We start from the raw sequence: 27,364 nt of genomic DNA, 5'->3' as shown, positions 1-27,364 counted from the left end.
CAGTCAGGGCATATACCTGGGTTGTAGGCTCGATTCCCAGTAGGGGTGTGCAGGAGGCAGCTGATCAATGATTCCTTCTGATCTTTGATGTTTCTATCCCTCTCTCCCCCCCCTCCTCTCTCTGAAATCAATAAATAAAAATGCATAAATTAAAAATAAATAAAAATGCAAATGTTGGAAATACAAGAGGCCTTTTAGGATCTGAATTCTGCATCATTTCCTACTTTTTTCCCCCAGGAGGTCAGTGTCCCATCCTCAGTGAGTTACTTAGTGTTTTCAGAATGAGGCCACACCTGGTCATATCTTTGCGCCCTCACCTATACCTTTCCTTTACCTGGAACACCCTTCCACACTTTCTCCACTGATGGACTCCTATTGGACTTTTAAGACTCAGCTTAGTGGTTGCCTCCTCCATTTCCCAGACTGAGTTAGAGACTCTTCTTTGTGTATCCATAGCATCCTGGACCAAGTTGTGTTACTGCCCATATTGCTCTGACTGGTAACTGTTGGTTTACTTGTCTGCCTCCCTCACTAGATAGTGCATTTCTTAGAAAAAATAAAAAAGAATATATATATATATATATATATATATATATATATATATATATATATATATATATTTCAGAGAGGAAGGGAGAGGGAGATAGAAATATAAATGATGAGAGAGAATCATTGATCAGCTGCTTCCCGCACGCTCCACACTGGGGATTGAGCCCGCAACATAGGCATATGCCCTGACCGGTAATCAAACCGTGATCTCCTGGTCTGCCGGTTGACGCTCAACCACGGAGCCACACCGACCGGGCTAGATAGTGCATTCCTTGAGGTAGAACCCATGATGGGGTCATGCCCAGTGTCCCCAGCACCCAGAGTCTGATACACAGTAGGTGCTCAGGGCATTCTCACTGACTGAATGGGTGAATGCCATTGTCCTAACTCTGGCTACTGCTATTGCTACTCTGGTGTCTTAGTTTGGGCACCCCCAAAAGCAGACCCTGCACAAGAATCTGAGTATAAGTAGTTTATTGGGAAGGTGAAGGGAAAACCAGTAGGGGAATGAAAACTGAGACCTGGAAGAGAAGTCAGCCAAAAAACCTGTGTGTTCTCAAATTGGTTATGCCTGTGGGAGACTGGATCTTAATCCCACCAGAAACTCTGGGAATCAGTATAGATTGCACCTACCTCGGGGGTGAGGGAGCTGGGGTGTTCACCCCACTTTCATCAGTCTGACTGAGCGCTGCTCCTGGGGGAGCATTAAGAGCCTGGCAGCTCAATCAGGCAAAGCAATGCAGGGTCTGGCAGCTGAGTCAGGCCGTGTGCGCTCTAGTGGCAAGGGTGAGAGATATGGGTGGGACTGCAGTAGCCTCCCAAATGGTCTCCCAACCTCCACTCTCCCCCTTCCTATCCTGACTATGGACTCCTTGAGGGCAGCAACGGTCTCATTCATCTTTATGTCCCCAGCCTTCAGCAACGGGGGCCTGGCTCAGAGAAGAGGCCTGGTGAGTATTGAATGAATGAGTGAATACGTAAGGAATTAAATGGAGTGGCTCTCAGGTTAGCAACTTTCTTCCTCCCTGGCAGGGGAGATGGAAGGGTCTTGAGATTCCTGGGAACCGAGAGAACATAGGTGGGTGATAGGGCCAAGGCAGAAGGGATGGAGGTGGGGAGTAACTGGGAAGAGGGCAGACTGCCCTATGGCTTTGAGACTGGCTGGCCAGGTAGCCATGAAGAAAGGCTCCTTTCATGTGTTTTATGGGGTGGGGAGGCTCATGCCTTGCTGCTGTGGGAATCAGTTTCCGCCCTGGGCCTGTGGGGTTGCGTGACTTTTGGAATGCTGGGCCCAGGGCGTGGAGGCAAGCAAACGCCATTAGCCCTATCAGTGATCTCCCAGCGCAGATATGGAAGTTTGAGGAGGCCCAGCCGGCTCTGCCTGACTGTAAAGAGAAGCGATTGAGGCGGGTCATAGGGAGGTGGCGGTGATTAAGGGGGGTTGAGTCCCTCAGACTTCCTGTCCAGCAGGTAGTGCGGACTTGGGGAATGAGAGGATGGGATATTAGTCATAGTGTAAACCCTCCCTGAGCTCATAAAACCTGGTCAGAGAGTTGGCTTGGGAGCCTCCCCTAGCTCCAGGGAGAAAAGTTGACTCCCGGGGGTGGAACTGTAGACTCCTGGGCTTATCTTCCTAGTCTCAGACTGAAGTGTGGGCTTTAGTCCTGGGTGTACCTGCCCTGAGGCCTGACACAAGGAGGCAGGTGGAGACAATAGCTATAATAATAGTGATAACTCAGTGGCCCCACGATTTCTAGTTTACAGTGTTTGCAAAGCACTTTCTCCTCATTAGCTCATTTGATCCTCCAATCAGCCTTGCTAAAACGCAAAATTTAATGTAAAATGACTCTCTCCTCCATTTTATTGATGAGAAAACTGAGGCCCCAAGGTTTTAGGCCTGAAGAAAATGGGAGTTGAAAGGAAGCATACTTAGGGAACCAGGCCAGGGTCCTGACTTTCCACCATAGCCAGCAGTGTTGGGCTCTGGCTGAGGTGTGGGTCCGCCTGCTGGGGTGAGGAGAGGTCTCCTGGGCTGGGAACTGGAGGCAGGAGCCTGCAGGAAGAGGATCTAAGAGTGAAAGGACTCTGACCCTGGGCCCCACCGCCGTCTGGGCCTTCTGCTTCCTGATAATAAAACTCGTGCTCTAAAAGGAGAGATAGGAATTCAGGGGAGTTTTCTGTTGAGTTACAGGAGAAAATAAAGTCTTTCGGAGTCAGAGCCAGACACACCTCTGGAATGGGGTGTGTCGATGTGTGTAGAGACTGCACTGAAACACCCATTGAGGCAGGTCTCTAACCCCCAGTTCTTAGAGGCGATAGTGAAATGGAAAGAATACTACTCATCTCAGGTGGTCCGTGTGTAGGAGAAATGAGTTGACATATGTCCTTGCCCCTGGGAGGCTCTGAAGAGCTGGTAGTTGAATGGAATCCTACTCCTCCAACAGTCTCTAGGATGTAGGAACCACGAAATATTTAGGGAACCAATGGATAAAAAGAAGACCTGGGTGGGAAAACGGAGCCACGTTTGGGAAAAATTTTCGGTTGTTACTTCGCCATCCTGTGGCTGACCTTCTTTCATCACTCCTGCCATCCATCTAACAGCCAACCAGACCCCTCACCTGGATGTCCAACAGGTCCCCACCCTTGCTCTTTCTAAAGCAGAACTTGTTATCCTGTCTCAAACAAGACCAAATCTCAGTAGTGAGCATGTCCCTGTCCTGTCCTGTTGCCCAGTCAAACCTCAAGAATCACCCTGGAGTGCTCCCCTCTCCCACCCCATGTTAAGCAGACCTTGGCCTGTTTCCCAAATCTATCTGCTCCTCTGACTCCACTGCCAACACCCTCCCCTGCCTCCCAGTCTTCTTCGCCTCCCGTCAAGACCTATCTCCTTCCTGGCTGGCAGAGGGATGGCTAGAGTAAATGTATCAGATTTGCCACATCCTGCTGAAATCTTCCATGCTGTCCGCTCCCCCTCGGATAAAGTCCAAACCTCTTTGGGTGTTATATAGGCTCCCACCCTAATCTGATTCCACTCTACCGTTCCAGCCCTCCGCCTTCCCCCAATACCCTTCTGTTCCAGTTACACCAAAATACTCATCCTTCCCAACATGCCATGTGCTTTTGCATGCGAGCCTTGCCTGGACAATCCTGTCTGCCTGGACAACCCTTATAAATCTCAGTCCATCTCAAATGTCACTTCCTTTGTAAAGCCCTCCCTCACCCCTGACCTCAGGCAGAGCTAAACCTCTCCTTTGCTCTCACAGCAGCAAAAACCAGAGCTCTCAGATTAGCTGGGGAATTGAAGAGAACCTATTTTGATGTCGGACTTTACGTGCACGTTTTGATTGGAGAATCATGGCTATCTTATTTAGCCCTGACACGTTCAGTTCTTTGTGCTCACATTTATCACAGCAAGAAGGCAATAATTAGTTCACTTTTGCTGAGTCAAAGGGTTATGCACTTTCATATGTCATCTCATTGTTCCTCCCCGTATGAGGTAGGTATGGTCCTTCCCAATTATAAAAGGCAAAACAGAGCCAAAACCGGTTTGGCTCAGTGGATAGAGCGTCGGCCTGCGGACTGAAAGGTCCCAGGTTCGATTCCGGTCAAGGGCATGTACCTGGGTTGCGGGCATATCCCCAGTAGGGGATGTGCAGGAGGCGGCTGATCGATGTTTCTCTCTCATCGATGTTTCTAACTCTCTATCTCTCTCCCTTCCTCTCTGTAAAAAATCAGTAAAATATATTAAAAAAAAAAAAAGGCAAAACAGAGAAAATTAAAAAATAAAATAAAAGAGGAAATGAAAATGTAGAAAATAAGAGAATAAAAGTGGAAATTGAAACCCAGAAAGGATAATTGGCTTTGCCCAAGATGATACAGCCAAGACAGGGCAAGGTTGGGGCTTTGAACCCACCTGCCTGCCTCCAGCCCTTCCACTTCCTTCCACTTGTCAGGTGGTGTTGGCATTGCCAGTTTACATGCCCATCTCCTCTAGGAGAGTGTGAGCATCTTGATGGTGTGAGTATCCCCAGAGACGGGGACAGAGAATGTCAGTGAACATTTGCTGACTTTGAGCTCAAATCTCTTCCTCCTCTCCTCTGCCAGGCTGACCACTGGTGATTCCCTATAGAGACTCCCTCCGGGGCCCTATTTTGGCCAGATTTCCTGTGTCTCAATGTTTGATTATTAGCTGTGTGGTGTTGGGCAAGTAACTTCTTTCCCTATAGGACACTAGGTCCTGTGTTTCTCAGATTGGGGTACATCGCACTATCTTAGGGGTACTTGAAACCATAGAAAAACTGAGAAAAACTCGTGTGTTTTTTTTTCCTTCCTGAAGTTTTGGGGTAGGTAGAAATAAATTAAGTAATTTCTAAGTGATATTTTAAACAATTTAAATTTTAAAAATATATATTTTTGTGAATAAACTACAAAGCTTGCATTAACTTTCAGGAGAAAACATGCGTGGGCTGCTTTGGGCTACCCTCTTTAGTTCGCGAGGGAATATGATGGAAATATGGGGGAAGCACCCAATAAGACTGTGCCAGTTCCCAGCTACCAGGGCCACCCTGGCTAGGGGGTCTAAGGAGATGCTGAACGCATCAACCCTCCCTCCTTCTTGCCCTGGTCCCTTAGGCCTGCTCCTACAGCCAGTTGAAACAGTGGGAAGAACTCTGGCTTTGGAGCTAGACAGACCTGAGTTTGAATCACAGAGTAGGTAGCTACCGTTTGGTGACCTGAGAATTAAGATTCTGTTTCCTTTTCAAGTGTATGGGCTTCCCGCTACCACCTACCCACGCTGCCCCGCAGATTCACCCTCCACCCTTCTCTACCCTGCTTGGTGCCCCCATAGGCTGAGTCCTATGGATCGTGTCAATGGGCTTTTTTGTTCTGGTTTCCCATAGGATCTGGCCAAGGAGAGATCAGTTGGGAGGATGGGAAGAGAAAGGATGGGATGCCCACCCCGTTGCCCTCTGCTGTCTGGAGGATGGCAGTGATGGTGTTCAGGCCGCGGCCCCTCTTCTATGGCCACAGTTCTCTCGGGTTCTGTAGCCTTTCCTTCCTTTGCCCTCAGCGTTAGGGCTAGGAAAGGTTTTCTGCTGTGGCTAGCCTTGGGGTGTCTCACCATCCTTTATTGGTTTCCCTTGGCGCTCCCCCCCCCCCCTTTGTAAATAGTCCCTGCACTACACTCTTCTCCAATGGTCCCTTTTGAGTGAGCCAGTTATTTCCTATGGGACCCTAACCCATAAACAACCTCCCTGGGTTTTTGGAAGGATTAAATGACTGCTAAGTAGAGCTCGTACTTGGTGTTTGAGAGAATAATGACTATCATTGGGGACTGAGTGGGGAGACCAGAGAGGGCAGAGGCGGCCCTGGCTAGAATCTTCCCCAAGGAGGCAGCTCCTTCACCAACAGCGGTCCCCACCCCAGAGCCCTGGGAGGCCTGGCTGGGGATACGCTTTTTTAGGGCACAGTTCCTGTGGCTGTGGCAGCAGCGGCAGCGTCACTGATAACACGCTGGGCTCCTCAGAGGCCCTCCTGGCTGCATCTCATCTGGCAGGCTCCAGAGGCCAGGGAGCCCCAGTGCCTGGCTGCCAGGGCGCTGACTCAGCACAACGCCCCTCTCTCAGCAGCTTGGCTTGGGTGGGAACCAACCAGCCATCCGCTGGCCCCTCCCCTCCCCTTGGAGGCGTTGCCCCCTCTGGCTGGAGCAGCCCCAGGTCCTAATGAGTGCTGGCTTATGTCCTGTCCAGGCCCAGGCCCGTGGAGGGGAGAACGCTCTCAGGCAACAGAGAACACAGGCTTCTGATGGTCAGCCAGAGAACTCTGTCTCTCTTCCAGCCTCCCCTAGAGGCTCCTGGGGTGTCAGAGCTGGAAGGGCAGAACAGAGCCTCTGACTGTGTAGAATGGGAAACTGAGGCCCAGAGAAAGCAACTTCCCCAGGGCCACAGCAAATCACTGTCGGAACCCAGGCCAACACTAGACAATTCCCCACAGGCTGGAGTCTCATGGTTTCTCCTCGGATTGAGGACACTGATCGCCCACGTTCCAGGTCAGGACAAGCGCCTAGCAAATTGTGTCAGGTTGGAGGTACTTGTCTTTAGAAGATTTTCATTGTTTAGGGGCCTTAGGCATGTCACCTATGTATGACCTCTCATCCTTACAACCCCACAAAGTAGGAGCTGGGATTTTCCACAAAACTAGATGAAGAGGCTAAAGCCCAGAGACAGGAAGCAACTTGCCCGAGGTCACACAGCTAGCACGCGGCAGAGCCGAAATGCAAACTGAATTGCCATAAGCCTGTGCCCTGGTTAACAGGCCACACATCTTGGGTTCTTTCAGAGACAGCAGTGCGTAGTAGAAAAGGGCCCTACACGGAGTGGGTCTCAGGAAGCCCCAGGCCTCGCCTAAGCTCATGCGTCTACCGTTCTTTTGTGGAACCTTGGGGTAGCTCCTTCCCTCATCAAGCGTCACTTTCTTTTCTGAATCGTGGTGATCATGCTTGCTCCGCTTCCTCCATGCGGTATTCTATGAGACAGGTAGGGTACGTCTCCTCCTCATTTTACAAACAGGGAAACTGAGACTCACTCCTTTATTCGTGATGAGTGAATTAGATGTAATTTGCTGAGGAACTTCTAAAGGCCAGGTACTATGTCCCCAAAGAGGGAGGTGACTTGCTCAAGGCCACATACCTATACAGTGGCAGGGCTAAGCCTCAAACTGACAGTGGATGCTTTCATATACACTTCATGGCTCCTGGTGTTGTGGAGAAGTGGCCAGAGAGTCCAACAGTTTTCCAACGCTTTCAGAAAACCACTTGGATCCTCTCTGAGCCCAGCCCATGGCACTGAATAGATCCCAGGAATGGCACTCTCCTGGGAAGTTTTGGCCTGGAACATATTTACAAAACTCCAGAGGGGATGGAAATAACCCAACCTACTCCCTACAGACTCAAATTAGCAATTTTCTTATTCTTCATAACCCCTCTGGAAATGCAAACTATGTAATATTGGTCTAAAATTAGGAGCATAAGTCACAAGAGAAAAGTCCCACTACTTTTGGAGAAAATGTTTTCTTAGCCTCATCCCTGCATTTGTTCTAAATTAGAACACAGCAGTTGTCTATCAAATAATTACTTTCTCCTAACACAAATGGACTGGGGGCAAAATACTTTTAAGAGAACCTATTTTTACTGGACTGCCAAAAACTGAAATCCAATCCCTTTTCCTGATTTGAATCTGCAGGACATTCAGGTGAAGGTCCAGAAATCTTGAATAGGAAGAACCGGTTCCATGGGTCCAGGATGCCTTCTTAAGTGAAGGACACTTTAATGATAACAATGGCAATAATGTTCTCTGTGGCCAGTGCAGAATGACTGGTTAAGATGTGTCAAGAAACTGTGTGAAGTGTTTTACAACCACTATTATATTTAATCCTCATGATAATCCTATAAGATGGGTATTGTGATCCCATTTTACATATGAGGGAAATTAAGGCCTAAAGAGGTCAAGAGATTGACCGAGAGCCATATGGTTATAGAACGAGTAGGTGGTAGAGTTAGAATTTTAACCCAAATAAGTCTAAATCTAAAGCCCACCTTAGGATATTATCTCCCATACAGTTGTACCTACTATGTGCCAGACATAATCCTAAATAATTTATATAATAACTAGAGGCCTGGTGCACAAAAATTTGTGCACTTGGGGGGAGAGGGGGGGTCCCTCAGCCCAGCCTGTGCCCTCTCGCAGTCTGGGACCCCTCGGGAGATAACAACCTGCTGGCTTAGGCCTGCTCCCGGGTGGCAGAGGGCAGGCCCAATCCCTAGGTGCAGCCCCTGGTCAGGCTCAGAGCAGGGCCGATTGGGGGGTTGGGGCACCGCCCCCTGTCACACTCAAGGCAGGGTCGATGGGGAGGTTGCGGTGCCACCCTCTGTCACGCACAGAGCAGGGCCAATCAGGGGGTTGGGGCGCTGCCCCCTGTCACGCACAGAGCAGGGCCGATCAGGGGGTTGGGGAGCTCCCCCCTGTCACGAACAGAGCAGGGTCAATCAGGGGGTTGGGGAGCTCCCCCCTGTCACGCACAGAGCAGGGCCAATAGGGGAGTTGGCGCACCGCCCCCTGTCACACAGAGCAGGGTGGATCAGGGGGTTGGGGCACCGCCCTCTATCACCCACAGAGCAGGGCAGATCAGGGGGTTGGGGCGCCGCCACTCTCACACTCAGGGCAGGGCCAATGGGGAGGTTATGGCTCTACCCCATCACACACAGAGCAGGGCCCATGGGGTGGGGGGGTTGGGGCGCCGCACCCTGTCACACACAGAGCCGCAGGGCGATCGGGGGTTGGGGAGCTCCCCCCTATCAGGCACAGAGCAGGGCGATCAGGGGGTTTGGGTGCTGCCCCCTGTCACGCTGATCCCGGTGCCTGGAGGCCTCTCAGCTCCGCTGATCCCGGTGCTGGGAGGCATATTACCCTTTTACTATATAGAATAGAGGCCTGGTGCATGGGTGGGGCTGGCTGGTTTGCCCTGAAGGGTGTCCTGGATCAGGGTGGGGGTCCCCACTGGGGTGCCTGGCCAGTCTGGGTGAGGGGCTGAGGGCTGTTTTCAGGCTGGGACTGAAGCCCCCAACTGCTCCTTTTTTTTTTTTCTTTTTTTATTCTGGGCCAGCTTTAGATCTGAAGCTTGGCTCCAGCTCTGAGGCCTCAGCTGCTGAAAGTAGGTATCTGGTTTGTTTAGGTTCTATAATCGAAACTCTGTATCAACTCCAGCTCTGAGATCCCGGCTGGCTGAAAGCTGGTTTCTGGGGTTTTGTTTAGCTTCTATATTTGTTACAATGTTTCTTAAACTGCAAGCTCAGAGGCCAGCAAGGCAGGCGGGGAACGTTGCAGTCCTCCGTCACTGAAGCAAGCAAGCCTCATGTTCAGTTTAAGCTGCCTGGCTGCCGGCCGCCATCTTGGCTGGCAATTAATTTGCATATCGCCCTGATTAGCCAATGGGAAGGGTAGCGGTTGTACGCCAATTACCATGTTTCTCTTTTATTAGATAGGATCTTTTGATTGTCACAATAATCCCTCCCAAAACTTTGTTCCATTCTTTTCCTTCAGTGAAGATACTCATATTAGCTTCAAATCTGTCACACATTTTGAGATTTTTCTTGTTAAACTGCCAATCCTCCTGGTTGGCAATGTGAGTGATGAGAAGAATATGTTTGCCATACAGCACCTTTGCATAAGTTAATCCTAGGAGACTCCTAGGACCTTGGGCATGCTACTTAACTTCTTTGTTCCTCAAGGTTCTCATCTGTCACTTGAGATGATTGGCTCCTTTGAGCTCTGATTTTCTAGAATTCTATGGTAACTGGAAGGACTGTCTGGAAATGGGTGTAGGATGGGCAAGTTTTGATATATGGCGCTAGAAATGACCTTGCTATGAAGGCAGAAGAACTTCGCAAGTTAGGGGGATGTGAGGCCTGGCTCCTAGGAGCAGCTGGGATGGACAGCAAGCGGGGGCGGGAGTCAGGGTTCTTCAGCCAGCCAAAAGATTGTAACCGGATTGAAGAGAATAAGGTGAGTCACAATCCCCAGGGCGCAGGAACAAACATGTGGTATGTGTGACCCCAGGAGCAGAGCCAGGCCTACAAGATGGAAATCAAGGGGTCAAGAAGGAGAGAGCTTCCTGTCCCTTAGGTACTTGTTCAGGGGCTGGACAACCATTGGAAGCAGTGTAGAGGCGATTTGACTTTTAGGGAGTGGATTTTCCAAAATGCACGTTTGATCCTGTCCCTTTTCTGGCCGGTAACATCTACCAGAACTCAAGTGCCTATGAATACCATCCAAGGTAGCTCCTTACCATGGAGAATGAGCCTCGGCACAGTCTGTTGCTGACCTGGTTACATCACTTCTCACCCCTAAGCTACTGCAGCCATACCTAACTTCTTGCGGTTTTTTTGAACACATTATGTACTGTTAAGACTTCTGTGTCTACCCACATCCTCTGATTCCCTTTTCACATCTACAGGCATTTCATCGCTTGGCTTGAGTTGTAATTATGTGTCTGACTTCATCAACAGGCTGTGATACCCTTGAGGACAGGGCCTAGTTACTCATCTTCATATGGTGGTAGACTTGACTAGAGTATGAACTGAGTTTATATTTGATGAATAAAGTGGGATTAGATGACATCGGATGGTCTTTTAAACTATTAAGATCCTGCTATTTTATTTCATTTGAATAAGAATTAACTGGAAGGCCTAACATGTACAATCACATGGTGAGGTTTTGGGATACACAGATAATAATAGTGATAATAAAGCGAACAGAGACAACAGGAGCCAGGGCCCAGAACCAGGGTGAGGTAAGAGAAAAATAGGGAGGTGGCTACCTAGTGAAGCACAGGCATCTTGGTCCCTTTGTCTCATAGTCACAAACTCTTCCAGTGAGTGTGTGGGAAAAGAGGAGCAAAGAGAAAGCAATGGGGATGTTCCTGTTGGAAATGAACTTTGGGTTTTTTCTCTCGGGATTTAGAACAGAAATTGGCTTTCTTTAGGGGTCCCCATGCCAACCCCTGCTCCCCAGCAGGTATTTCCAAGGGAATAGGCATCTGGGGACCAATTTCCAACTCCTCTCATCCTGACTTGCTTTATCAGCACCAAACAGTAGTAGATGTCAACCAAGTCAAGGCCTGCTCACAAAAATAGCCTTAAGGGAGCTGAGAAAAAGTCATTCAGTAGCAACTACCACAGAAGCTCCCCACCCCCTTTTCCTCAGTGCAATGGATGTAGCTGTCCCTCTGAGTTCTGCCTCCAAGCTTATAATTGAGAATTTGCTAGGCGACACCAGCTAGTGCTTCCTGACTCTCTTGAGTTCTTATTGAAAAAGCCCCAGTCCTCTTATTCCTCATCTAAATTTTAAAAAAGAAGCCAGAAACTCAGGTCAGGCATTTTTGACTGTGGCTAGAGAAACATGGTGGGCAGATATAGTTTCTTCCATAAGTACCCTTGCTGTTCCTGTGCTCCAAGCACAGCATGGAGATGGGAGAGGAGCAGGTCATATGCAAAGGCAGTGCTGGGGTAGGGCTCTCATGGGCGCCTTGAAACCCTTTTTTTTTTTTTTTTTTTTTACTCTTGACCAAAGTTAGTTTCCTTCCTTCTTTATTAACACAAATCCGAAAATGTGTCTGTGTCCGGAGAAAGTCCTATGAATAACTGATGATACAGTTGTTGATTAACTTGTGAATCATCCTGGGGGAAAGGGAGACTGAGAAAGGAGCAGGAGCTTTGGAGGCTGTATATGATTTGTCATAAAATATTTAGCAAATGGTCGTCCAAACCACAGGGAAAAAGTCAGAGAGATGGGAATTTAAAAGCTGCCAGGATTTAAAAGCTATTTAATGCTTATCATCAGTGCCAAAGAGCTGAGAGCATCCCCCTTCCTCCCCACATTGGCAGCCACAGATCCGAGAATGTGAAAAGGGCTTGGATGGGCTGTGGAGCGCTGGTGGGAACTGAGAGCAGGCAGCACACTGAAAGGCTTTTTGTTTAATAAATCTTGTAAACAAGGGATCTCCTCTGAGGCGGAATCCTCACCTTGTCTACTGCCTGCCCGTTCTTTCTTTCTCAAGCTCTCCTGGATGATAAACTCTCCACGTGGAGTAATATTGAAGCCTCTAGTCAGTGGATATTTCAAAATATCCTGGTGCTTGGCATCAATGAAGGAAAGAAAAAAAAAATAGCCATATGAAAAAAAATAGTCATTTGATGAACTGAATCTGTCACACTTTTCTCCAATGTTTTGGTGTCACTTAGACAATGGCTTCAGTCGCTGGTCCCAATATGACGTGGCTACATCTATTCGAAAGGTTGGAGCTCGGATGGTGTCTCTCCTAAAGGATCAGGGAACCCACATTTTTAGGGTCAGGGTAAGGACTCACTTCTGTAACCTGAGTCTTTGGAGATCTGTTTATTTTGAGGTAAAGGATGAAAAGATGTTTCCTGATATTTTGGCTTGAAAGCCTCAAATGTCAAGTGATGTCCTCCTGAGTATCAATACCATAAGGAAAGATAAAGTAAGGGAGAAGTAGCAGGGAAATAATTTAGGCCAGTGGAAATAGTCATCCTGGCGGAGAGACCTCCGGATAGTAGTATGAGTTCATGGGTAAGCAATGCTAGTAAATGTGGTGGCTTCAATCAAAGAATCTATTAATTGTGCCAAGATGGTCCCTGCTTTTAGGGAACATATACGCTGCTTGCTGGGGACGCATTACCTAAATGATATGGACAATGAACCTTTGAGGTCAGAAAAGAAATCTCTGGGCAAGGTGGTCCCAAAGAAGACGATAGGAATAACTCTAGCAAAGTTACTCTACATACATTAGAACCACAACATGGTTCTTCTCCCTCATTCATGTTTTGTTTTGGTTTCTTCTTCATCTTGTTCCTGCTGTTTTGCTTTCTTAGAAAGTTTTCTCTTCTGTTCTCTACCTATCTCAAATCCAACACATCCTTTGAGGCCCACTTCAATGAACTTAGTTACTCTTGACTATTCCAATCTTCATTAATCTCACTTCCTTTGAACTCTTATAGTTCTTAGGAGTTCATTTGGCACAGGATTATAATACTGTGCATTATAATCTGTTTTTTTGATGGAAGATTAATCTTTTCTCCTGAACTCAATTGTAAGTTCTTTTTGGCAGGTGCCAAATTTTAAACCACTTCTGTGTTACTCACAGTTTCTAATAGTTCATAACTTGCCACTGGGTATTTGCATACACCTTGATATCGTGTTGGTGGGCTGCTTTTGGTGAATGAAAATCTTGGTTGGGATTGTGGAAGAAGACTGGATTCTTGGTAGGCCTAGGCATGTGCTCCAAATGAGCACATCCAGGTTAAGAAACACATGCTCCGAGCAGTTTTTGGTCCAGAAGTTCCCTTTCCCTTCTTAGTTGTGATTGTTAAAACAAATGGAGGGTTCAGAAAAGTTGTAAGTTGAGTAAATAATTAATTTACCAAGAGTGAAAGTTGATCAGAAGTTCTATTCACGTTTCAAAAAATGTGTAAGAAAGAAGGAAGAAAAATAAAGGAAAGAAGGAAGGCAGGCATAGAAGGAGGGATATAGACATAGAGAAAGGGAGGGAAGAAAGAGTGAGAAAATTGAGAAGAAAATAAAAGCCTGGATTGGAGAACACATCAAACTTAGTCTTCAAATACATCCACCAATTTCATAATGTGGTCATTTTTAATATTAAAAGTAAATTGTAAATGTATCTTTATAAACAATATGCATAAAATAGATCTATTATTCTAAACCCTTTCTTTTTAAAATGCTTTTTCACAGTAAATTTTTTAGGTGTCAGATCTCCCCTCAATAGTGCAATTGGAAGAAGGAAACGTTGTCAGTGAATTAGGACTTCTCTGCTAATACAAGTCCTTGTATATTTCCTGTAGGAGTGGGTGAAGACTCATGTCTGTCTCTGTTTTCTTTATTACTTGCAATAGCTGCACATGTTCTGTTACAATCTGCCTGAGGTCTGTCATTTTCTGGAGCAGCTTGGCAAAGAGCTGAGAGGACTCGGGGTGGTTCATCTTGAGCTGGAGCTCCAAGGCTTGCAGTAAGTTGTCTTGTATGTCCTCAATGGGCTTCACATTCAGCAAACCCGGGCGGTCTGGGGGAGCAGAAGAACAGGAGGTTCAGTTACAAATTCTCTGGCCCCACATCTGAAGCATATTCAGCCAAACTATGCACCCATCTTTTTCTTGGTTTGTTTGGGTTTTAAAATAAGGTTGGAAGAGAGAGTAAGTAATAGCAAGCAGGAACTGCATACAGGAGGATGGAATGGATCGGAGCCCTTTCCAGGGGCATTCTTTTCCTGGCCAGAACTTAATCTGTGTAATCAGTTGACATAACATGGTAAAAAGGCAATCTCCTCCTCAGACCGCGGACTCCTCTGCCAGTATGCTTCTACTCACTCAGAAATCTCATTTATAACTTCTGCTGCTTCTTGACGAGTCTATGTTTTATAAACTCTACTGACTTCTTCACCACAGCTTTAAATACGCTTCTAAAACAAGCTTTGTCTTCTCTTTTGCTTAATATCCCATATATATTTTCAGAGACAAGACATAGTTTTTACAGTTTGTAAAGACAGACAACCCCCCTCCCCCACCGACCCCAAGATTTTAACAGGTTTCTTCTGAGTAGTTGCAGGTAATTTTCATTTTCTTCTTTATATTTCCCTTCTTTGAATATTTAAATGGTGAGCTTAAATTACTTTTACATTTTTAATGTTTTTCTTCATGCAGATCCTCTAAGATGTATCCTTAAATGCTTTTTTACTTTTACTCCTTACTTTATAATAGTCTATACTTCTTTTTGTTTTATTTTCAAATACACTCCTGCAGATGTATAGAAAAAGTATTAATTTTAGTATATGGAATCTATTTCATTTTCCTGAACTTTTGTCAATTCAAATAGTTTTTATCCTGGATTTTATTTTTTTTCCTACTTTGATTAGACTATTACCTCTGCAAATAATGGCGGTTTTCTTTCTTTCTTCTTTTCCAGTGTTTACATTTCTCATTTCTTTTTCTTGCCATAGTGCATTGGCTAATACCTCTAATATGCTATTAAATATTAGTAGTGGTAGGAGGCATTCTTGTTTCATTCCTAACCTTGAAGAAAATGTTTCTAATGGTTTACCACAAGTATGATATTTACTATAGATTATATTGGGTATGTTTTAGTCCTGGCTTTCCAAGAGTTTTAAAGTTTTATATTTGTTGTAGTTGGGAATGTTGTTGCATTCATCAAATGTTTTTAAATTTTTCATTCTAAAGAAATTACCATATGTTTTTATCTTAATCAAGTATCATGAATTATATCAATAGATTTCCTTATATCTTTGTATTCATTTACTAATAATATATTTAGGGTTTTAAAATTTGTAAGTGAAATCAGTCCAGAGTCTTCTTTTTTTGTGCCATCCTTTGCCTGTTTTGGTAATAAATGTTAACTGGTCTTATAGACTGAGTTGATACTGTTTCTATGCAGTAATGATCTGTTCCTTGATGGTTTCTTGGAATTCACTGGCAGAATTGTCTGAGCCTGGTGGTAAATCTTTGATTACCTTCAATTTTTCTTCTATAATTTTTTAGTCTCCTTAGGCTTTGTCCCACTTATAAGTGACATTTTAGTAATTTATAGTAGAGTAAAGTTGTACATTATATTCTTTTGAAATCTAAAATCTCTATTTTTATTTAACTGGATGCTTTTTATTTGTGTATTCTCTTGTTTAAAAATCCGATTCGCCAAAAGCTTATCTTTTTTTCCTTTTTAAAAAACACAGCTTTTGGTTTTATTAATCAACTCTGCTTTTTGAAATGGTATTTTGTTTTCAATTTAACTAGTTCATGCTTTTAACTTTCTTTAGCTTTATTCTCTCTTCTCTCTCTCTCTCTCTTCTCTCTCTCTCTCTCTCTCTCTCTCTCTCTCTCTCTCTCTCTCTCCCCCTCTCTTTTCCTCTCCTCCCCTCCCCTTTTCTCTCTCTCTCTCAGCTAGTGTGTGAAAGCTCCAGGATTTGGAAGGGAGAGCTGAACCCTTCAAACATGAGGAAAATGCCTTTCAGCAATTCTCTCCCTGTGCTATCAATGACCAGGGCACAGGCAGCACATGATCACTTCTGAATGTAGCAGTCTAATTTCTTGAATTAAATGACTAATTCATTTAGTTTCAGTATTTCTTGTTTTTTTGGCAGATGCATTTAAAGCTCTAAAATTTCCTGAGTTTTACTTTAGTCTCACTCAATAGGCTTTGTTCAGTAGTTTTTTCATAGTTCTTTTCCAAATAGTCTGTTTTACTATTTTCATTTAATTTTTAACCTAAGAGTTATATAAAAGCATGATTTAGCCCTAGTCAGTTTGGCTCAGTGGATAGAGCATCAGCCGGTGGACTGAAGGGTCCTGGATTCGATTCCAGTTAAGGGCATGTACCTCAGTTGCAGGTTCCTCGTCAACCCAGGCCCTGGTCATGGCGCAACCAATCGATGTGTTTCTCTTACATTGATATTCCTCTCTGTCTTTCCCTCTTTCTTACACTCTCTCTAAAAATCAATGAAAAAATATCCTTGGATGAGGATTAAAAATAAATAAATAAATAAATAAATAAATAAATAAATAAATAAATGATTTTAGATTTTCAAGTGGAAAGTTTGGGTGTTTGTTTTCTAATTACTAAATTTTATTTTCTATGTTTGTTGCATTGTGGTTAGAATATAAGGTTTCCCCATTAAAGCTCACCAGAGGGTGCAGGGTTTATGTACAACCTTCAGGACACTTACTTGATACCTTGCACTGATTCCAAATTTTAGCTCTTGAAGGCTATTCACCCTCTTTTTCTAATTTAACTCTTTCCCCCTTCACTGTTAATTAAAGCACTGTATAGGAATTTTTACTCATCTTTTAATATCTTTCATTCTCTAGCCTCAGTTTCTGAAATTATCCCTTTGCTCCAACCATATTAAGCTATTTCCATACCAAGTCCCTCAAACCTCCTATGTTCTGTCATGACTCTGTGCTCAAGCAGATTCTGCTCCTCCTGCCTGAAACAACAATCTTCCCTTCTCTTCACCCATCTCATCGACTTCAACCTATTCTTCAAAACACAGCCTGTGCCATTATGTCCTGGTAGCCTTCCTTAGCAATATCCCTTCTGCTCCCCTGTTCTTCCAGTCCCTTTTCTCTGGACCTTGAAGCACCTTATAAACACTTCAATGTCTATTATATTAGTAGATTACACTTGGTGAGCAGATTACATTTTCTAAATATCGTGCTAAGGGCTTTATACACAACATATCATTTAATCTTCATAATAACCCCATAAGGTCAATGTTTTATGGAGGGGAAAACAAAGCTTTAGAGAAAGGAGTTAAATCTTGCCCAAGATCTGCCATGTACTAGTAAATGGCAGAGCTGACATTTGAATTCCAAATGCTATGCAGTATTCAACTCTTATGACCTTGTATTATAAGTACTGATTTTCTTGTTTATCTTCCCTACTAGACCATGAGATATCAGAAGGCAGAGACTATGTCCTGATCATCTCTGATCAAGTGGAAACATGGGAAACATTCAGTTGGTTGGGTTAATGAATTAGGTTTTCGGGCTGAGTTATGAATTGAAAAGTACAATTCTGTTGGTTGGTGAACAAGCCTAAAGGCAGGATCACTACACAATGAAGAAACCACCTGTAAACAGTGTTTTCCTGTATCCAGTAAACGACAGTAACCTTTATCCACTGAGGTGAGGCACAGGAGAGCAATGTTAGAATGGTTTCAGGGTAGGATTTGTGGAACTGTAAACATTCTCTCAAATTTTCTTTTTTTAATTACAGAAGGAAAGTTACCTTTGGTTTGATTCTTTGCCGCCAACCCCTCTCCCCATCTCCCCACACACACTTCTCTAACGTGTCCCATTGACTGGACTAAGTATATGCTTTTCTTTACATTTCAGCATTTAATTTTGGAATCATCAGCAAAAATCTCAAATTCAGAGAATTAAACAAAATAATTTAGTCCTGGCCTAGAGAATCATGCTCCTGGAGGAGTGGTGCCTTTCTCACAGCTGCTGTGCAATAATGAACACCTTTCTGACACTTCAAGGAAAACCAGATCCTGGATTGGTGCCTTTGGTTTAATGACTGCTGATCCTCCCCCTGAACAAATGTTCCAGATTTCAAAGGCCTGTGGCAGTGTAAATGTATGTGCATCAGAAGTGGCAATACTTTGTGTCAAGACAGGTGTTAAATGTGGCTCCTCCACGGGCTGGGACTGCACACAGGGGTACTGGCTTCTTAGAACATTTTCTCCTTCCTTTTGAGCAGCAACTTCTGCTGAAGAGATTATATTAATCTAGTAGGTTTCATTTATCATGACAGTTCAAACACCCAAGCCCTAAAGTGCAGCTGATCACGTTTGCTGGAAACACTTGGCTTTAGTGCAATATAATGGAACAGGCCCCTCTAGGACCACGTGGAGAAGGATCTGGTTTGGATTTTCAAACCCCTCTTTGGCAAGTTATTTTTTATGATGTGATAGATGAAATTTGGCTGGAGGGTTGAAATTTTGTGGCCACTGATTTATATTTTCTCCAGTGACAAGTTAGATCATTTACAGATCTGTCTCACTGTTCTACTGAGCCTCAGTCAAGGCAAAATGGAGTGCAGTTGAGTGCAAAAAGTAGTATATTCTACTTCTAGATCTTTCACTAACCAGCTCGGTGACCTTGGGCAAACTAAGCTCACTGGGCTTCCTCTCTGTAAATGAAAAGGATTAGACTAGATAGATGATCTCTAAAAGCCTAATTCAAAAGTTCTAAGCTTTATTCTTATTTGTAATTCCCTTTATATAGTTCACATAATTAAACTGGGGAAATACACTCAAAATCTAATTAGAAAGGGGTATTAACAAGCTTACACATTAAACTTAGAATACTTGGCTTATTTAAAAAGCAAAAGCAGCTTCCTTTGGTCTTAATCAATCCCTAGGGTCAAGGGCAAAAGGGATTTGTTGGGGTTGCTCCCCACCCCCCACTCTCTAATCAGCTACTAGGCTGTCCTTGGTCCCCTCTCCTATCTTTCTCTACTTTCCTTCTACTCACACGCAAACCCTTAGTAAGCTAAGGGAGGTACCACAAATATACCATAGACATCTAAACACCTGGAGCAGTCCTGGTCCTTCCCTTTCCACTCCACTTCCCACCCGCCCGGAGTCTGCTAAGCTTGTTCTCAGAGGCCTGAGTCTCTCCCTGCAACTCGCTGAGGGTCAGAATTGAGTTCTAGAACAGGGTCAGGGTCAAGGGACCCCTTTTACCAGGTCAGGCTGCCTAGAAGGCCCTTTGGGAATGTGTGTATTGACTCACTCCAGGACATAACACTCCAGGAAGCTGGAGTCAATTACTAGTTCCTTACTCTCCAGGCTGCAAAGAATTGGGAAAGAACCTTTTCCGGTCTCCATTCACACAGTGCTGGAATTGATTAGAGAACACTGTTGATTATGGGCAAATCAACAAAGCTCCTATCTTATCTAGATCTGGTTCTGTTAAGTGGAGAGCTTATCTGAAACACATTCAAATTCTCTTGACCCTCCAGGGATCTGCCCACCTGGACCAGGCATTTCCCTAGCACCGATTTTCTTAGGAGGTGTCTGAGTTAGTGAACCAGATGGCCACAGTGGAGTCTCCTGAAGGAGAGGTGAAAACACCAAAATGAAAGGTTTTGTCTCTGTTCTAGGAGCTGTTGTCATGGCATTCCCAATCTCTCCCTACTGGCTTTCTAATAGACACTAGCAATCTGAAAAGGTCTGTGCCCAGAGCATTTAGAAAAAAGAGGGCTGATAGCTGGGCAGCTGTAAACTGATCCACAGACAGGATTGGGTGAAAACTGAAGAGGAGGGGGGGGCTACATAGGGAGCTTGGTAGTTGGTATCTCACTTTCTTGTACACTTCCTCTTTAGTTTCCTTTATTCCATTGCTTCCTAAGTCACAGATCTGTTAAAAAGAGCACTGAATTTGGAAACAGAAGACTTGATTGGAGTCCCGTCTTTCCTCCACTTAATTTTCTTGTCACTTTGGACAAGTCATCTAATTTTCCTGGGTTTTGGTTTAATTTTTAAGACAACAATGGAATGGTTGTATTTTTGTTGTTGTTGTTGTTTTTTTTGTGTGGCTTTTGTTCTTGTTTTTACTAAGGTCATGGTGAGAATGAGTTAGGTAAAGGAACTTTATAAGATATTACTATCCTGTGTTTGTTCAAAAAAAGGCAATTTCCATAGAGATCGTCCAATAGTGTAAGCAGGGTGGGGTGGCACATATACATTGGGAAAATAAAAAGTTTTTGAGGTGTTATTGGTGAGAACATAAGTTCAGGAGTGCAAGGAAATAATTCCTGATGCAGACACATGTTTGGGGGTTTGGGCAAGTTCTCATTCTTGTAGCTGAATGCATGTAAGAAAGGTAGCTTAAGTATAACAACAATACAAAAATATCCTGGTGGCCAAATTCACTTCCTCCTTGAAGACATGGTGTTAGGGATTTTTCAGTACCTTTCTGATCTAACAATCAGAATCATGGTGGACATTAGGTAAAACTGTGAATTCAGCCAAGTTTATTTTTGGGAAACTATGGTATGGCCTATAGCAATTACCTCCTACCATCCTACCTTTAGGAAAAAATAATGTAAGAAAGTTTCACATGTGTTCTTTTCATGTTTAAATTTGAGCTGGGGATTGACAGAGTACAGTGATTCTCAACTTTGGCTACACATTGAAATCATCTGGGGAGATTAAAAACACAACAACTAATTAACATGGGGGTCCCATCTTTAGAGATTCTGACTTACTTGGCCTAGGGGTATGACCTTCAATATTTCTAAAAGCCCCCAGGGGATACTAATGTGCAGCCAAGAGCAAGCACTACTGGTTTAGTGAGAAGCAGTTAGAATCCCAACCTTAAAACTTACTGGCTATGTAATCTTGGGCAAGTTCCTTAACCTCACTGTACCTCAGTTTCCTCATTTAAAAATGGGGATATAACAGTAACCCCATATAACTAAGAGTTGTTGAGATGATTAAATGAGTTAATAGAAGGAAAGTGCTTAAAGCAAGCAATGTCTGACACATAGTCAGTTAGCTATGTCTATTTGCAATAGTATACTATAACATGCCTCTTTTCCCTTCTTACCTTTCTTCTGTCATTTCTCTGATTTTTCTGGGTCCTCTTTATTTGTTTATTAATTGCTCCCTTTCCTTAGCTATTCCCTTCAACACCCCCAGATGTTTTTCCTTTTCCATACCTTGGACTGCGGCTTGCTGGGGATCTAGAATTAGGAATCCTAGCAGGGCTGGCCTAAATTAATCAGAAGCTTGAGCAATGGAGATTTTAGGAGAAATGTTGACTGCTACTATCAGAGAAAGGGAACAACATAACTTAGAGATCCTGTAAATGCTTTACCAAATAGGTAAAGATCATCTGTAATGAGCATATTTTCCGCCTACAATGCACATGTTGCTGGTAGAGTCCTTCACTCTGAAATTGGGTTAACATTCTAACATTTCCCTGTTTAAAGAATAATTGAATAAATGCTTTCTCTGTCTATGTTCAAATGATAACCGCTCTTCACAACAAGGACACATATGATTTGGTTTAGGATGGTCGAGGGGGGTAAACTCCACCATGAAACCAAGCCCAGACAATATTTTCTTTTATCTGCACACTAAGAAGCAATTCCACACCAACTCCCCTCATCTCAAATGCTCAACTACCACCTCCAAAAGCCTTCCAAACTATAACACAGAACACAAAGATATCTAGCAACCAGGTGGGTAGCATTTTCCTCTATGCTATGTTCAAAGCTCATTTCTTTGCTCCAGGGTACCTCTAGTGAATGAAGCTTAGGCTGTGTTTTATTTCTAGGTCTTTCAGAATGAAAATGGGATTTGAGATTTCAAGCCTGCGCTTGGGACATCCCTATCTTTCCTCTCGTAGTCATTGGAGGTTGATCAATTCAAGCTTAGCCACCTGGTTTGCTCCTTTTCTCTGTGTCAGGACCAAAAGAGCAGAGGAAAGTAGATATATTTCTGCTCCTTCTATGTCCAACAATGGCTCTGATCAGGACTAAAAATGAGAGGTGGGTGCGAGGCAGAGGAAAGGCTGGAGCAGAAAGATAATGGAGAGTGATTTCTTCTTTCTCCTTGAGTCTGACACACATATGTTCCCAGTACAACGATTCTTCCTTGCTTCCTCAACATTTAGAAATGCCAACAGCAAACCAAAAGTAGCCAACAGCAAACCAAAAATAAAAAAGGGGACACGGATTAGTTCTCTGCATCGCCCATGTCTTCTTTTCCAACGTCCTTGAGAAGACCCTCAAAACATAGGTGTGATCTGTCATTTCTAAATATGACCTCTCAACACCTAATGTCCCTCCAAACGTAATCAGAATACTAGGAGTGTGGAAACCCACGGCACGCCCCTTCCCTATCTCCTTCAGGGCCCCGGGGGGTTAGAGTTCACCTCTCAACCTTTCAGGCCCCTCCTCCTTCCTCCAGTATCTCTTTCCCTGGGGGTTTTGTTCTCCAATCCACAACTAATCCCCTTAAAGACATATCTGATAAAGGGATTAGTTGATATCTTCCTAGGGGTATTATATTGTAATAAGGATTTTAAGAATGACTATTGGTGAAAATCAGCAATTTGACTGGCAGAATTGAGTTGAGCTACTTCTAGTTATATCATACAAAGGAAAAGGGAAATTTAACATTTATTGTGTGCTTAACATGTCCCAGGCACTGTGCCAAAGACTCACATAATGTTTCATTTACTTAGGGCATGGATGAGGAAATTAAGGTTTAGGGAGGTAAATAATTGCCTGAAATCACACATCTAGTTAGTAGTGGAATGGGGTGTTTGAACTCAGGGCTGTCCATGTGATTCCAAAGCTTTCCAATGCACCACCCTGCCGCTCTTCAGGTTTATTCATTTGTGAAGTTGGCAAGACCCCTGAAAGGTGCTTTCCCTAGGAGCGATGGCTCCTTTGCTACATGTATTGGTTCTCCTGTTATTCGTGACTCCAACCGGTCCTCGGTTTCATTCTTCCTCACTTGCAGATGATCTGTCTGAATGTCTTGGTGAATTGTGCCAGTCTGGAAGGCTGCCTGGGGTCACCCAGAGTTTAAACACACATTATGAGAACCCAAAATGATAAAGTACTCCAAAAAGCGGCTCACTGACTGACTGAACCTTTTCCAAGGCTGCCGGTGTGGTGACAGGAATGACTCAGCAGTTTGGCTTTCAATCCCATGTCTGTCTCTGGGGTCAAAATTGCTCACTCACTAAAATGATCCCAGCCTACCGGGCCCGGGGTGAGGAGGACATTTTATTTCTGAAGCAGTCACAGATAAAGGTTTTTCTATATTCTACAAACAACAAAAGCCCGTGTGTGTGTGTGTGTGTGTGTGTGTGTGTGTGTAAGTTTTGCAGATGATTCTAATATGGTCCATCTTTTCCCTTCCCTCCACCCTCAGCTCTCTGGTTTTTAGAATTTGAGTGCCAGTAGAGAATTTATAAATACCCTTCACTTATGTCTAACACAAGTCTATGAAGTTATGAAAAGAGTGAACTACTGGGACCTTTCTAGATAACTCAAATTGAGTCATTATTCAAAGCCATATTGGCCACCTGAAAGTGTTTTCCCACTGGTTGTGGAAGCATGGTGGGAGGAGTAGAAGGGTAGAGGAGAAGATTGGCATAAACTATGCAGACATAGTGTAGATGCCCCAAACCATTTTTCAATTAATAAATGAATGCTATTATTCTCTGACACAATCAGGGGCCTTTGATGGGGGATTTGAATCATGTAGTAACACTTTTTGACTGTCCTGCTTAGTCATATGAGAAATCAGATGTCCTTGTTTATTGTTGATATCACAAGAAATCAGGAAAATAACTTTCACTAGTTAGGCACTAGCCTGACTCTTGTCCAAAAAAAAATTGTATAAATAAGGTAGTTGGATATTTAACTGGTATAGGAGAGAAGAAAGTTGGCCTACTATTGTTCCTGGTATTTTTAATACCTAATACTATGAACAATAGTAGGCCAACTTTCTTCTCCTATGTTGGGTTTTGTCTCCTCCCAGTTAACTAGTAAGGATGATAGAAACAAAGAAGATCATGTAGAATCAGAAGCCCCCAAAGCTGGGATTTCCTCAAGAAAAGCGTAGGCCCACTCAGCATGTACACTCTGTTCCAGAGGAGTGCTCTATGTACATTCTAACTAGCATAAATAGTTCTGCAGTAAAATGGGAAGATGACACGTCAGCCGGAAATATCCTTAAGATCTGAGAGACAACCAGGGATGGGGAAGAGAACTCCACAGGCTCTGTGCCTGTGGAACATTAGTGTTCTGTGAGCTGGAATGAGGTTCTGCCGCTACAACTGAATGCGTGTCATTTTGACTGTTTCCAATGGGCAGGAAGAAATTAAATGAGTGGATGGTATTTTAACAATTTTAAATTTCTCTCATAAATTTTTCTGCAACCACTTATCACTATTAAAGCCTGGTGTAAGATGGTATCTGATTAAGCATGAATGTATTTACTCAGTTTTTTAAAGCTTATCCATTTTTGTGGAGAGCTCTGCAAACAGTGCTTTTATTTCCAGGGGCCATGCTACCTGAACAAGTTAAAGAATACAGCACCAGTCTTCAGTGCTATCACTGGGCCCCATTCCTTCCCAGAGCAATTTTCAAACTCAGGGTGTAATTTTGTTAGAAAAGTTAAAATGGTGTTTCAAGAAGGGCTTTGAATATTAGCAAGTAATATCTGGACTCTAACCTGGGAATTCTTGATTAAAATATTTGCAGGCAATATGGAAAAAGGTCGTTTTTGATAACTGCCAAAGAACTTCAAGACCAAGGTAATTAACTAAGATGCTTCCCCATCTCAATACACAAAAGGCAGTAGTAGTTAAAGGCATCAGTTTTAAGTTAAAGGAGACCCGGGTCTGAACCTTGGCCTCACCTATTAGTAGCTCTGTGACTTTGGGCAAGTTGCTTAATCTCTCTAAATTTCTATTTTCTCCATTTGTTAAATGGGGATAATAATAGACTTTGTAGAGCTGCAGGAAAGGTTGAACAACGATTATGAATGTATGTATGTAAAGTGCTTAGCATATAGTCTGGCACAGAGCAAAATAATTGATAAATGATAGTTATTATTGTTAATATTTGCTTATTATTCACTAAACAAGCATTTATTAAGTATTTATTCTGTGTCAGGTGCTGTGCTTTGATTCTATTCTAATTCCAACAAATTTAAAAGTCTATATATCTAAATCTATATTTATACGTATATATACTCTATAGTCATGGTCAAGGGTGAGAAACAGAGATCCCAGGTTATTGACCGATGGGACAAGCAGTTGTGCACTATTTCAGAGGATATTATTTTTTCTTTGATCTGCAAATGTGTAACTATGAGAACAATTCTCCCTTCTTATACCCTATTCTCCCTGCCCACTCAGCAGTAGAAATGCACCAGGTCACTCTGAGAGCACAGCTGTCCAACATTGCTTCACAGAGCAAGAACATGGCTGGGACTGATGGAAAAAGAAGAAGCTGCTATATAGGTGGTTTGGATAGCCAAGCCGGTCTCAAGAGAGTAAAGGAGGAGGCTGGATGACTTGCCATCTGTGGCCATTGTATCAATATTTATAGCTTCTCTGTCATTAGGATGGCGATGGCAATCTGCCTAGAAAAATATATTGTAAAATCCAGTGAATTTCCTCCCCCATATCTTGGAAGTTTGGGAAGAACTGTAATAGATTCCAAACTGTTTTGAATTAGCAAAAAGAGCTTTTTCCTGTTGTAGAGTTCCAGCTGGAACACTTCTATGCTTTTTCTTCACCAAACAGCAAACGCTCAAAGGGGCAAAGTGTCCAATGGAGTATCCTGGGGGTTGTCAGCTTTACTGAGCTTTCCACTTGGCTTTGGTTGCTGGGTAGGTTTTGGGAGTTTGCATGTGTGGCTGGCATGATGCTGTGGCGCCGGTTGCAAACATGCCCTTGCTGGAGGCAGTTTTATTACTCTTGACGCCACCTATCCAGTCAGAGAGACTAGAGGGAACAAGGGAAACCATTACTCATCCCAAATAGCAAGGAATAAGGTATGGATTATGGGTACATCTAAACCTTAGAGAGCTTCATGAAGGGAGTACAGGTTTCGACCCCCGACACAAATGTGAGGGAGTTGACCACAATCCACTAGCCAGGTAGCAGAGGGCAGGGCTTGGGGCAGACAGGGCATTTGGAGGTGATAGAACACCTGGGCTTCACTCCTAGTCCCACTGCTCACTAGTTGTTAGATCTTAGGCAAATTGCATAAGTTTATGGCCCTCACTTTTCTGTCTATGAAATGAGAATGCATATGAAATACTCTTAAAATGTACCCAGTGCTTTCCTTTGTTTCTAGAGTGCTGATGTTTTTAGTCTCATTCTTGCCTAAGGCTCAGAGGAGAAAGAGAGAAAGGAGAAAAACTTGAGAACTGGGTCACCTTCCTCACAATCTTGGTTTGAAAGCTGAGTAAATAGTAGAGATGCTAAGCACCAGGCCAATCTAAGTACCACATCTAATGGTATCAGCAGTTTCTAGGGTTGAAGTTGAGTGACAGTGATCTTACTATAGCAACTCTAGTTTCCTCAGCAAATACTTGTTGGGTCAAATCAGGTACTTTCATCCAAAAAATCCCCTTTCGGTCCTCTGGGGCCCCCCTTTAATTTCCCCAAGTCCTTACCACCCCACTCTTACATCAGGCCCATCTCCCCATTCTTCCTTCAGTCTAGGGCAGCAGTTCTCAACCTGTGGGTCACGACCCCTTTGGCGGTCGAACGACCCTTTCACAGGGGTCGCTTAAGACCATCCTGCATATCAGAGATTTACATTACGATTCATCACAGTAGCAACATGACAGTTATGAAGTAGCAATGAAAATAATTTTATGGTTGGGTCACAACATGAGGAACTGTATTTAAAGGGCTGGAAGGTTGAGAACCTCTGGTCTAGGGTCATAGTGCCTTCTCTAGAATGAAGCTCTTCTGTGATTCTAAACCTAGCTCAGAATGAGGTCAATGATGCCTGTCAAAAGCACTTCTTTTCCTGAAATCACCAAAGCTATTTATAGAATCAGAATGAACTGCAGAGGAGAAAATAATCGCTCTTTAAGATCAGGTAGGATCAGAAATATGTTTACTGAATCAAAACCTCTTGCTTACATGAATGTTTTC

At 43.8% G+C, this 27,364-nt stretch overlaps 1 protein-coding gene and 1 non-coding gene across 5 annotated transcripts in view; both read right to left on the bottom strand.

The window, feature by feature from the left end:
- Window positions 1-12,485: 12,485 nt before the first annotated feature.
- PPARG (peroxisome proliferator activated receptor gamma) overlaps window positions 12,486-27,364 on the bottom strand; it is a 137,019-nt gene continuing 122,140 nt past the window's right edge. For all 4 annotated transcript variants that reach the window (XM_059663613.1, XM_059663614.1, XM_059663612.1 and 1 more), the window contains one exon: window positions 12,486-14,202. In XM_059663613.1, coding sequence (XP_059519596.1) covers window positions 13,955-14,202 — 248 coding nt within the window. In that variant the 3' untranslated portion in view covers window positions 12,486-13,954. The remainder of the gene's footprint in view (window positions 14,203-27,364) is intronic.
- On the bottom strand, window positions 16,095-16,227 carry LOC132215990 (small nucleolar RNA SNORA71). Its single transcript, XR_009448676.1, has one exon. It is a non-coding gene; the product is annotated as a small nucleolar RNA SNORA71 (small nucleolar RNA).

Source organism: Myotis daubentonii, chromosome 14, assembly GCF_963259705.1.
Source record: "Myotis daubentonii chromosome 14, mMyoDau2.1, whole genome shotgun sequence".
Classification (NCBI taxonomy): Eukaryota; Metazoa; Chordata; class Mammalia; order Chiroptera; family Vespertilionidae; genus Myotis; species Myotis daubentonii.
This window is presented reverse-complemented; position numbering and strand designations above follow the sequence as displayed.